The sequence below is a fragment of the Gymnoscopelus microlampas genome (assembly GCF_963454915.1).
Source record: "Gymnoscopelus microlampas genome assembly, chromosome: 20".
NCBI classification, from domain to species: Eukaryota; Metazoa; Chordata; class Actinopteri; order Myctophiformes; family Myctophidae; genus Gymnoscopelus; species Gymnoscopelus microlampas.
Genome location: NC_139957.1, coordinates 4,030,960 through 4,044,639, shown reverse-complemented (window position 1 = coordinate 4,044,639; position 13,680 = coordinate 4,030,960). Strand labels below are relative to the sequence as shown.

Below are 13,680 nucleotides of genomic sequence, written 5' to 3'. Positions count from 1 at the left end.
GGGTCACCACTTTGAAGTCACGTGAGCTTGTAGATTTGCTATTTGTGTTGCACAACTAGGCAAAAGTCAGGCCTTATCTGAATGCAAAAAAAACGAATAAAAAAAGGTCTGAACCCAAAGAAATTCAGGCTCAAAGATCTTAGGAAGCTCTTTCAACTAGGTTGACACATGAATGGACGTGTGAAAGACATGCGCAATTCTTACGTCCTGAAATGGTAACAGATCAAGTTGGCGTTAGCGCGAAAAAAGGCATCATATGCAGAATATAAGCTCACATAAAAAAAATTATACACAAAAATATATATCTCACATGCAAAATAAGCGAGAGGCTTAAAAAGAGATTACAGTATTATCGTCAAAGAATAAAACATTCCATCAACGTAAGAGGTCAACCCCCCCCCCCCCCCCAAAAAAGGGGTAGATTTTTGGTGCGTCAAAATACATTCTGCAAATAAGGAAGAAGTTTTTTCAAAAATGGACTTACGCCCCGATTCATACATCATTGCGCGCCGAGAATAGCGGACGCGACAAGCTGCGAGTTTGTAGGTCTGCTATTCTCGGCGCGCAACACCATTGCGCGACGGAGCATGATTTAGACTTTACTGTCCACCCTTTCACTGAAGAGGATTTGGTACACGTTGCTGCTACTGTGCGAGATCTTCTCAGAAGGGCTGCAGGGTGGGAGAGAGACGAGCATAATCGTTCGTTAATTGCAATCGAGGCAGAAGTTTGAAATAAATTGTTATATCGATTTCATCCAGCCCTAGCGAGGGAGCGCTGCATCAATGCAACTGGACCGGCATCGATGCACTGCACGACCAACTGTGAGGAATGTGTGGGGAGAGAGCCACGGGCTCCCCCCCCCCCACACACACACACACACACACACACACACACACACACACTCACACACCTTGACATGTACCTTATGGTGTGCACCTGCTGACTCGCCAGTGTGCGTTGCTGACACACAGTACGTGGATTGGCCCAACATGCACAAAGGCACACTCGCAGCCACCAGGTGCTATGATTCCATCTTTGACAGTCTCAGGGATCAACTAACACTCCGGATGTCGCTGGGTAACGGAGCGTTGTGTGTGAACCGGCCAACCAACTTGGTTTGGTCCAACGTCATAGGGGTTTCCTCACGAAAGCCACACCGATCGCAGGTTTCATGGGAGCTTTCTTCATGATTCAAGAAAATGTTCTCTTGGCAAGTTGTCTGTTAAAAACATATACCGGTGCAGGGGGCTGGTAGGTATATTGGCTAGGAGATGGGCTCATCACTGGCTGATTAGCATTATAAACCCTAAATCCAAGGGTATGGCAGTGCTACAGAGGCGATAACACTGTTTTTGGGATGGGAGTCTACAGTACATTGTCTCTGTCGGTGGAAATGTCATATGTCCGAAACTGTTACTTTTCAGAATTCAAAAATAGCAAAAGCTTCTCGCCACGTTTCGAGCTTGTAGATCTGCTACTTTTGATGCTTTTGTGTGACGCTGTAGTATGACCAAGTAGGGCGTTAATTTTACGGGAAAAAAAACACAAAAAGTTCAAATATGAAGATAGAGGGTTTCTGCGCGACATCAACGCTATGTTGATTGATGGCGTTGAAAGTTATCATCATCACTTCACAGGGGTTTGAAGCTAGGCTGTGTTTCAGACATGTTGGGAAGTCGGAAGTTCCTGGTTGGAATGTCCGTAACCTCTAACCTCCGTGCGTTCCACTCATCTCACACGTTGTCATCTTCATCCAACCAGTCTCCTCTTAACGGCTAATGTTAGCTAGCAAACGGTTTCTAGCTACTTGTTGACTTTATAATGTGATTAACCAATATCTATAACTGTTATTAAATTCAAGGACAACAACCGAACAATGTCTATTTCACAAATGTAAGTTGCCTGCACTTTAAAAAAAGTAGTATTAAAAGTAGTATTCATGTTTTAACCCATTTATACCTGGAACGCATCTGTGTCACTTTAGGTTTCTTTGGCTATTCAAAAATAGCAGATATACAAGCTCATAGCGCGGCACCGAGTGCCGCGCTATGAGCTTGTAGATCTGCTATTTTAGAAAAATCTTGAACATTTTTTTTTGGATTTTTTTCAAAAAAACGTTATGATTTAGATTTTTTTTAAGAATCGCCTCAGGTCTTAAAAGGGTTAAAACGACCGCAGGATGTCGGAAATGTCCGACATGTCTGGGACGCAACGTGGCATTCGTCCAAGGGAGACGTGACACAGACATATGACGTGATCTTCTGTGTAGCTGCCGGTCCATGGAGCATAACTGCATGACGTGTCGAGATTGATTGAGGAAAGCAGGGAAAGGGGAAGCGCCGACTTTGGTTCAGTTGCTACAGGAGATAGTCCCCTATGATGAGCGTGAGGATTCGGTCGGATGGATTACAAGTTACAATTAAAATTGGCTATTTTGTCCAAAATGTTACAAAATAAAATATCAGAAAAAAATGGTCTGCAGTAATGTAAAGTATACATGATGTGAACATGCACAGTACATCATTATTAGCCCTACATGTATCCTACAACTTCTTGTTTATGGCCAAAATGATTGGATAAACAAGTTTTGTAGCAATTTGTAGCAATTGTAGATACCTGTATATTATTAGGCTTTACAGTAATTGGCAAATATTCAAGCATGTTCTAATCATGTATACTTTAGATTACTTAAGATAGGGTAAGTGATTTTCTTTGGTTAAAATAAGTGTTAAATAGCTCTATATTCTTTATTAACATATTCCGTGCCAGCGTTTTATTTTTGTTTTTTTCACGTCGCCATAGACCTCGTTAAAATCCTTAAGATTGAGCTCTAAACTGTTTGTAAACATAGCGGAGATCTGACTGCTTCGACCAGTGAAAATCCCATGCAAAACGGAATCGCCATCTTGTAGTTAAACAGTGATCAGCGAGGAGAAAAACTACAAAGAGAAAATGGCGTTTCAGTTTCGTCATTAGAACGGAGGCCGACGGGATCGGCAAAACCGGATCCTGGATAATTCCGTTTCCGGTGGTGCTACCGGAAACGGAAGTGGATCAAAACATTTGCAAAAGTTGGCGTAGATCTACGCGATTGGCACGTGGCGGCTTTAAATATGTTCGCGTAGATCTACGCGATTGGCAGTCAATGTGTTAAACATAAAATGAATTTTCAGGTCGGGATACCAATTTTATCCAATCAGGATAGAGAACTCAGTCAGGATACAGATTAAACAAGTGCAATTGGAAGTGATGACACAAACATATAAGCAGACAAATTGTAACTGGAACACTATAAAAATGAAGCTGATAAATGGGTACTCTCTCCTGATTGGCTAAAATGTTGTCACCTACCTGAATATGTATTTTCTGTTTATATAAAGAGCTGAAGAGACAGGGAGACTCCTATTAATGAACAAACAGTCTATAGCAATGAGTACTATCAGAATATAGAGCTTTAAAAAAATCACTTACCCTACCTTTAAGACCATTTTCCAAATATATATATTTTCCAACATTTTGGGAAAAACAGCCAATTTCACATCGAGGTGCCCACTCTCCTGTTACCCTGGGGATGTGGAGTTCAGTTGTGCTGCTCGCGCGATTACTCCGAGTGAGGTCCTTTACGCAAGGGGTGGTCCGCCATGACAAGAGGTTCCGCACAGTGATTCGCAACCTTTTTTTTTTTATCTCAAGGACCCCCCCCCCCCCAAGTTTGCATTAGACCACGGAACCCCCCTTGATACAGTTTTGTGTGGGCATCAACACCGTCAAATCCAGAGTGTACAAACGGAACCTAAACGGACCCGTAAGGGTCCGTTTAGGTTCCGTTTGTACACTCTCAGAGTTACAGGACTACTAAGGGTCAATTTGGAACCCCTGGTACGGTGGTCCCTGGAGCCCCGCGTTGATAAACAAGAGGTTCAGAAGATCCGTCCTCTCTCTTTGGTGGGTTTATGTGGGCGGCGGGCCGTCGTAGCGCAGCATGATGTTGAAGGAGCGGGCGAAGTTGTTGGTGAGGGAGCAGCTGGCCCCGTCGCCCATGAAGGGCAGCAGGGACAGCAGGAGCAGCAGGGCCATGAAGAGGAGCCACAGGGGCAGGGCCACCCGGCACACCCGATGGAGGAGGCCCGGAGCCTTCTGCTGCCGCTGCAAGACAGACACAAACACACATATACACACACACACAGAGGAGTCAGGAGGCACAGGGATTCAAGCAAAAGCACGTCTCAGGGAGTATGTCGTCTAATCGACATTTTGGAAATGTCCAAAATAGTTAATTTTCAGGATTCAAAAAAAAAAAAATGCAAAAGCAGCAGATCTACAAGCTCAAAACGCGTCGCTTCGCGCCGCGTTTCGAGCTTGTAGATCTGCTGCTTTTGATGCTTTTGTGTGACGCTGTAGTACGATCGAGTAGGGTGTTAATTTATGAAAAAACACAAAGAGTTAACACAAAAGATAAGAGGTTTATGCCCAACAGCAACGACATATTTTGTATCGATTTTGATCCCCTTATCCATTGTGCTTATTGATCCGATTCCTTATGGATCCCACGATCGGTCCTTTTCTATCATTGGTCGTTTTTCGGCAAATTTGGTGCTAATCTGGGGCACTCTTTATCACTTTACGCAAACAGTCAAAGGGTAGAGCATGTCGGCTCAATTCATACATAACAGACGTTCAAGCTAAGTACACCACAACAACGCAAGGACAGGATGACGACGTCATTGTCACAACTACTCCAAAAAACACATCCCAATGTTCTACTCCAGGTTGTGGGAGCGACGGGTCCGGCCGTGTGTGTGTGTGTGTGTGTGTGTGTGTGTGTGTGTGTGTGTGTGTGTGTGTGTGTGTGTGTGTGTGTGTGTGTTTGTGTGACAGGTGGCGTGTGTGTGTGTGTTGGAACTGTTTATGAGCGAGTGTTTGTGTGTGTTCTCTGTGTGTGTGTTGGAACTGTTGCAGGTACCAAGTACAAAGTCACTTTCCATCCCTGATATACTGTCTGTGCACAGCGCATAACCCAAACTCTGCGCATACATATGCCCGGACGGGTATGGACTAGTAATTATAGTTTTAACTCATTTTCTGCCAATCACGCATAAATGCGATCTATTAAATAGCGCACTTGGCCGCCAAGGTCGCATAAATGCGTTCTATTGAAAAAATTGAAAAAAAGATTATTATTTTTTTTTTTCAATTTGACCCAAAGACCAAGGAGATATGATTTTTCGAAGATCTAGACTCCTATTCACTTCCTTGCTAACTCAAAACTTTAAAAATCTATATCTCGGCTCCTGAGTACTTTTTTAATTTCAATGAAAAATCTCTGGCAGAAAACAGCAAAAAATCTGAAATAATTCTGGCAGTCATTCAGTTAATAGTATGGAAATTATTTTTCGTAAATTAACACACTACAGCGTCTCACCAACATTACATGCCCGTGCAGACACACTTGCACGCACGCGCACACACGTGCAACTCAACTGTGAAACAGAGCAGACTAGCAGGTGGACACGTGATGACCACATAATGACCAATTAGACCGGGACAACTAAAAGGCCACACCCACACACTGAGAAACATCATGATGAATGATAAAGCTAACCCAATGGAAGGCCCCGTCTCTCTCATGACACATGTAGCTGATTCAGTGAATCACGACTACCGCCCACATTGTGCATTTAACCCATTCAATCCTGGAACGCACACCGCGTCATTTTAGATTTTATGTTTTTTGCTATAACCTTTATTCTATACTTTTTGCTATTCAAAAATAGCAGATATACAAGCTCGTAGCGCGGCACGAGTGCCGCGCTACGAGCTTGTAGATCTGCTATTTATTTGTTACCGTGAAAATGTGTGCAAATCTTTGAATATATGTTTTTTTTTAAAGTTTTTTTTACTCAAATCTTTGCTTCAGGGGGATTCTACAAATGTCTTATAAATCCTTTTTTCACCCGAAATGATATGTATTTGTCCCCCCCTGCCCCCCCCCTCGTCTCAAAATATTGTGTTCCAGGGACCCCCAGAAGCAAAGATTTGAGTTAAAAATATATTATATAAAAATATATTGAAAGATTTGCACGATTTCTTTACAAAAAATAGCAGATCCACAAGCTCAAAGCCTATGAGCTTATACATCTGCTATTTTAAAACGACACAGAAGCGTTCCCGCTCTTAATGGGTTAACCCTCTGAGCACAGCATCAGACTGTGCCTTATTAGCAACCGGAATCCAACGAGCCACACTGCCCACACACTCACTGACGCAGGCATGGACACGCATTACACCTGGCAGTGGTGGACAAAGAGCTTCATTCTGTTACTTAACCCCCCTCTATTCTTACAGAAACAAGTGTACTTGGATCTCTTTTTCCTGCCAAATCTCTTCGCCCAAAAATGGCAGATCTATAACTTGTTGATCTGCCATTTTTGCCTAATGTCCCTCCCAGAATTTGGATGCTGGGGTTCAATCGGTTTAGTATAAGTAACCACAATGAAGAAACAATCTGTTACAAGTCCTGTATTAAAAATGTTACTTGACGAAAAGTGCAAAAGTATTGGCATAAAAATCCACTTACTACCAAAAGTAAAGCACTCAATGTTTAAAAACTTCTACAAACTGAAGTATAACAAAGGGATTCATTGGCTAAACTACGTTTTGTAAGAATAATCCAAATCTACAAAGTAGTAACTAAAGTTTTAAAATAATTGTATTGAAAAATGAGCATACTCAAGTAGTACCTCGTAGTTGTACTTAAGTACAGTTATAGAGTAAATGTACTTTCCACCATCTGTTGACCAAGCTAGAGTGATTCTTTAAAGGCACATATCGTTCCTGTAGGGCAGAAACCTTGTATCTCCATATTTCAACTTATGTTTTTCGTAAATGAATGCCTTACTTCATCATACAGGAGTGTCACCCAAAAGTAGTGAAAATAGCAGATCTACAAGTTCACAAAGTGACGTCTTCTGGGCTTGTAGATCGGCTGTTTTCACAATTTTAAAACGTTTTAAAAATAAAAACTGAACGGTTTTGGACATACAAGGTTTCCACCCAACAGCAACAATATATTTACTCCCATTCCGAAGATATACGCACTGTCGCTAGGCAACCGCCTGTCAGGTAAGCACCTCAACGGTGAGAGACAGTGGGACAGAGGCAGAGCACAGCCTATGGGACGAGTCATCGAGGGACACTCTCTGCCCATCTACCTCCTCAATCAACTTGATTTGGACGCACCTGCGCTGGCCAGCTGGGAGCTCACACTCTGAAGGACCCCTGGTATGGGGTTCCAGGGACCACCATACCAGGGGTTCCAAAGCACCATCTCTGCCTCAGTATTCACTGGCTCTCCACGTTGACCAGACGGGTGCTCAGGCGGTAAGTGATAACTTCCACTTATTCTCCCTCCATATTCTTAGTGTTTAAAATGATGTAGCCTGCGATGTGTTTCAGTCCATGCACTTTTCCCTCAATGTGCACGGATTGAAACGCATGGAAATGTGCATGGCTACAAACCCTGATTGGGAAGCACCTATGTTTATTTGACCTTTATTTACTTACCTTAAGGCGCCCTCCTCCATTACCTCTGTGCCATTATTCTAAACCATTGGTTCTCAAAGTGGGGTCCGGGGACCCCCAGGGGTACTTGAGGCGGTTCCAGGGGGTCCCCAACTAAATGATGGATAGGAACCAAATGGACCCTTATGGTTCTGTAACTCTGAGAGTGTACAAATGGAACCAAATGGACCCTAACGGGTCCATTTGGTTCCATTTGTACACTCTCAGAGTTAAATTAACATTGATTTTATAATATAAATTCGGGTCCCAGAGGTATAAATGCCATTAAATGGGGGTCCGTAGCCTAATACATGTCAAACTGGGGGTCCTTGACATTAAAATGGTTGAGAATCACTGCTAGAAAGCCGTATAAATCTTCTCTTATTGGGGTCCCTGGCTTATCTTTCCAAATGGGGGTCTGCGGGTTAATAAGTGTCGATTTGGGGGTCCTTGACATGAAAAAGTTTGAGAACCACTGTTCTAAACAACTGCCCCTTTGAGGCTTTCAACAAACTGTCTCCGAGTGTTGGTCTGGTTGCCCACCTACTTTGCACTATTGCACCTTGCGAATACGCGCACAAAGACGGACAAAATAAAGACAGGGCAGGTACAGAAGTATCCGTACATGTATTTAACGTCATGTATAAATAAACAGGGCCTTAAGATGATGCGCACGACTTGCTCGCAAATGCCTCGCCTCGGTGCAAATTTATGTTATCAGCAACGTTAGTAAATGCCATCTAATCAGCAAATCTACAACAGCTGCAACGCCCACAACGATATGCTACTGTATGCCTTCAACCCTTCTCAGAGATGGAGGGGTTCATGGAGCGAGGAAAACGAGCTCACAGGAGTTATTTATATCATTCATTTAACATAATGAATGATACAATTGGCTAACTCTGCCTAATTGATTTAGTCCACTATCATTATTCTTGCGTCAATTCACACGCAAATTGGCAAATGAAGACTAGAAAAGTCCGCCAGGCTGGGTTGCCTACCCAGGGCCCTTTGGAAGGCAGTCATAGCCACTTGGAATGGGATCTGAAAAATCCAACTAATACATCGTGATCACATGACCCCAGAGATAATGTGCACCGGTTTGTTTGAGTTTCTAACATAATCCGTAGGAGTAGCAGAAAACACACAAAAGGTCCAGGGCCTATATGGAGAGTGAGAATCAGGAATCCAGGGGAAAATGTTTTCATTATACGAGCTACGGTTCAAGAGTTATTGGCCAAAACGTGAAGTAGGCTGTTGCAGCGCCACCGTGAGGCCGATGTGAAAAATGGGGTGACCTACTGTGAGAGTAGTTCCACAGCAATCGGGAGCTGCGTTCATGATTTGTGAAATTTTGCGCAAAATGAACCACTCCTGCAAAGTTTGGAACGCAATCATAGCCAATTGGAATGGAATATGAGAAATAGTCTTGATCATATGACTGCACAGATAAGGTGTATGCTAGACAAAATCTGTATGCTAGGAATAATAGCAAAAGGGGTGTTTAGCAGGAGGAGAGGGAATTGGCGGTGTGGCTTATTTGGGGAGTTGCGTAATGATTCAAGGAATCCTAGTGAAAAAATATTATGATTGTATGACCTAGGGTTGCAAAGTTTCACGGCAATGGAACGCTGCGTTCATGATTTGAGGCATTTTGTTCAAAATGGGCCACTCCACACCAATTCAGCCAATCAGGATGGCATATGAAAAATCAAACAAAATCAAACTCGATCACATGACGAGATAATGTGTACCAATTTGCGTGATGTTTGGACAAAATATGTAGGAGTAATATCTTTTTTTTCTCTTTTTTTTACAAAAATCGGGCTCCTGGCCGATGTGAAAAATGTGGGGCAGAGGTCCTGCTCTGGCCTCCAGGGAGAGTGTGTACACAGTTTCACGCTGATCGGTCCTACAGTGCCGGAGATTAGCTGTCCACAGACAGACGGACGGGCAGACAGACAGGGGCGAAAACATAGTCTCCGGCAACGCCTACGTGGTGGAGGTGGAGACAAAAATGTGCTTCTCCGCTATTCGATTGAGTAATCGATAGAACAATCGCTATAAGAAAATAACTGACAGTTGCAGGCCTAGTTCTAAGCCCGTTTTTAATTACCTCGACTGTATACAGCTGACCACAAGGCACGGGGAGCAGTCCCGTCCAATGTTTTGATGACTCGGCCTTTATTGGCCTCATATCCAATGACGACGAGTCAGCTTACAGATGAGAAGCTGAGAACATTGTTCAACGGTGTAATACAAGCTACTAAAACCTTGACATCGGGAAAACAAAGGAACTAGTCATCGATTTTTTTTTGGGGGGGGAAAACAAGCTGTTTTAATCCAAACTCATCAGGTGGAGATTGTCCAGTCCTGCAATTAGCCGGGCGTTCATGTGGATAATAAACTGTAGTGGAAAGTACATATAAAAAGGCCAGTCCAGGTTATGTTTCTTCAGGAAACTTGGGGTCTTTTTGACTTTGTAGGAAAACTTTTAGATGTTTTATCAAAGCCTTCTGGCCTGGCTACTGTCCTGTTTAAAAATGCTCTGGCTTGCTTGGGGAAAACCGCCACTTGCTGACCGCAAAATAATAGGAACAAATTGACTAAAAAAGCAGGCTCCATTATCGGCTTGACCACAACTTCTGTGAAGGTTATCACAGAAAGGAGAACCAGATATGAACGTAAAAAAACTGGCCTTAAATGCACTTTCAGAGACAGGTAAAGGTATTCTGTACTGGCAGCTGTAAAGCCTTTTAATTGCATAATGTAGTACATATTGTATTGTTGTATTGCATTGCTAGTGAGTATTAAATGTTTTTGGTTGGTGTAAAAAAAACACAAAATAAAGGTTTTTATTACTGTCTTATTATTGGCCTTATGTGGTAGCTAATCTAGTCTCCCCCTTGGGGACTGATAAAACTGCCATTCAATATTGTCATGATCCTTGACCTCAGTGTGTTATGTGTTGAAACCTCCCTCAACATCACAGGCAATACGGTCTGCTGAGGGCTGTCCACACCAAGCACTACAGCTCCAGTACAACTATGTCAATGTCTGCATTATAGTTGTGGTGTGGACTCTGCCATCCACTTGAGTTGAGAAAAATGTTCAACCCATTAACACATTGACTGCCTAGATCGAGTTAACTCGATTTTTAGCTTTTCATCACTTGCCTGCCAAGATCGAGTTAACTCGATTTTAGCAAAAAATTAAAAGTTTTTTTTTTTACTTTTTTTTTTTTTTATTTGACCCAAAGACCAAGGAGATATGAATTTTCGAAAATCTTTACTCTCATCCACTTCCTTGTTAACTTTAAAATTTTAAAATGTTGTATCTCGGCTCCTGAGTACTTTTCTTTTTTCATTGAAAAATCTCTGGCATGAATAACAATAGGCAGTGAAAATAATTCAGGCAGTCAATGTGTTAAGACCTGAGGCGATTCTTAAAAAATCTAAAAAATATATATTTTCAAGATTTTAAAAAAAATAGCAGATCTACAAGCTCATAGCACGGCACTCGGTGCCGCGCTATGAGCTTGTATATCTGCTATTTTTGAATAGCCAAAGAAATCTAAAGTGACTCAGATGCGTTCCAGGTCTTAATGGGTTAAAACAATATCTTTATAGTTATGGTTATTGTCCTCGATGTGGACAGTCCATGAAAATAGTACATCGGCATTGACAACTGTAAATTATCCACTGCTCCTCTCTCCCAAGGTCCCCCGCCCCCCCAGGGCTCGGTGCTTGGCCCCTTACTCTTCCGTTCTTTCTTATGCTCCCCCCTCTGTCATCTGTCAAAATGGCCTTCAGTTTCACCGCTACACTACACTACAGTAAAGACATCCACCAGATCATATCACTGCTCCCTCTGACCAAAATGTCCTCGTGGAAATACAATTCCCTGGATGCAGTCCCGACTTTCTCAAACTCAAAATAATATCTGAAATCATCGTCATTGGCGCCCGAAATCGCCGATCAAATCCACACAGAATGTTACTATTCGCTGCACTGGCTCAACTGTGTCTGCTAGCTCCGCCAAATCGTGTTTCTCACATTTTCCATACAAAGGAAAAAGTGAAAAAGGCAAATAGAAGTACATAGTCGGTGGATTATTTTAAGATACAATGCAAATAGGACGTTGCAGATATTTTCAATAACGCATTTGACATATCACGAGAAATTTCAGATAGTTCAATAATTAATTTGGCGTAATACAATAATTAAATGACTACCGGTATGAGTCTTTTTGGATATATTGGACATAATTATAGCCCGGGGCTGTGGTGGTGGTGGTGAGAGAGGCCGGTGGAGCGAGGCAGCTTAGCGCTAACCCACACTACATTAAACCATGACCCCCCATCCACTGTCACAGAGTCATTCTGTAGCGGCTCTCCACGCCTCCTCATATACCCCACCAACGCTCCACTCCTGACAGCCAGATGAGAGGTGTGAGAGAGGAGGAGGAGGAGGAGGAGGGGGAGCTGTACAGAGACTTTGATGAAGTGTTCTTTCCCTTTCTGCAAACTGGAATCACCCAGGTAACCAAACCAAACAGGATGCACACTACGACAGACTGGGAATATGAGAAAGGGGGCTCGGTTAACCTCTTCACGCCCTGTGTGGCGCACACTTTGTTCGGTATGCCTGTCCCGAATGCAATGCAGATACGGAATGGGGAAGAAAGGTGATTTAACCCATTGAGACCTGAAGCCGATTCTACATGTCTCCTAAATCCCAACAGTTTTCTGAAAAAACGAACATTTCTATATCAGTGGTGCTCAATCTTTTTCATGTCAAGGACCCCCAAAATGATATGTATTTGGCCGCAGACCCCCCATCAAAATATTTTGTTACAGAGACCCCCAGAAGCAAAGATTTGAGTTAAAAATGTTCTCTTTAAAAATATATATACATTTCAAAGATTTGCACACATTTTCACGATTTTTGAATAGCCGTAAGTGTAAAATAATGCTTTTTAGCTCAAATCTAAAAATGACACAGTTCCAGGTCTTAATGGGTTAAGTGACTTTGGTTGATGGTTGTTGGTGCAAAAATGGACTGGTCTTAGTATTTCAGGAACTTTTCACACACAACCATCTCTAGGGTTTACAGAGAATGGTGCACTTCATAGTATGATAAGTATCAGTAATAGCCACAAGCTCACACCCGTTGTGAGCTTGCGGATTGGCTATCTTAGCTATTTTTGACAAAAAAAATAATTTTGTTGAAGATTTGCTCTAAATAGGGATGCCAGGGTTTAACCGATTAAGACCGGGAACGCATCTCTGTCAGCAGATCTACAAGCTCATAGCACGGCACCGAGTGACACGCTATGAGCTTGTAGATCTGCCGTTTTTGAAAAATCGTGAAAATGTGTGCAAATCTTTGAATATATATATATAGTTGGGTCATTTATGGCACTTCCGTGACCGCGGAGAGCGAAGGTCCGTTTCTCAATGGATTTGTCATCTAGGAGGGTTATTAAACAAATTTAGCCGGGGTGTCTTTTTTAAAACGGCGGGGAAAATTTGTGGGAGACCAAAATCCAAAATGGCTGCCGTGAAAATGAACTTTTTAATGGTTTGACCTACAATGATGCACAATACATGGTTTCAGAGCATATTTTGGTCAAGGAATACATATATGGTGTTTATATAATGATTTGACCTATTGTCGACCTTCAAATGATGAAGATGGCTGCCAATTATGAGCTCAAAAAGGGAGTTTTTTCAAAATCGTCACAGAGCCTTCATATTAGGCTCAAATGAAAGCTCTGCTCATGATGAGTTGAATGATATACAGTATAAGTACACAGAAGTAATCTCTGAGGTCAATAAAGTCAATGTTTGTGTGTAAACAGCAGTTGCTGATTTGCGGTTTCCCATTAAATAGGGTAGGCTACTGAGAATATGGTGTCCAGTTCATCCCATCACATTTTCATAATGAACCAAAAATAAATGAGCTCTATTAGCCTAACATAAAATAGTATTCTGTATGCAAAGCTAGAAAGGTTAGTTGCTTGAGGTGAATTTAAAGGTCAACTCATTTGTCACCCTTATTTTGTAGTATTGCTCCCAGTGTTTCCTGTCTGCCTAGTTACTTTTACCTGCCTTAA

General features: G+C 42.3%; 1 protein-coding gene across 1 annotated transcript in view; it reads right to left on the bottom strand.

Annotated features, from left to right (window-relative positions):
- Positions 1 to 3,853: 3,853 nt before the first annotated feature.
- The window catches only part of syne3 (spectrin repeat containing, nuclear envelope family member 3), a 106,632-nt gene continuing 96,805 nt past the window's right edge, over positions 3,854 to 13,680 (bottom strand). The window contains exon 19 of the mRNA XM_084045241.1: positions 3,854 to 4,149. Coding sequence (XP_083901367.1) covers positions 3,955 to 4,149 — 195 coding nt within the window. The 3' untranslated portion in view covers positions 3,854 to 3,954. The remainder of the gene's footprint in view (positions 4,150 to 13,680) is intronic.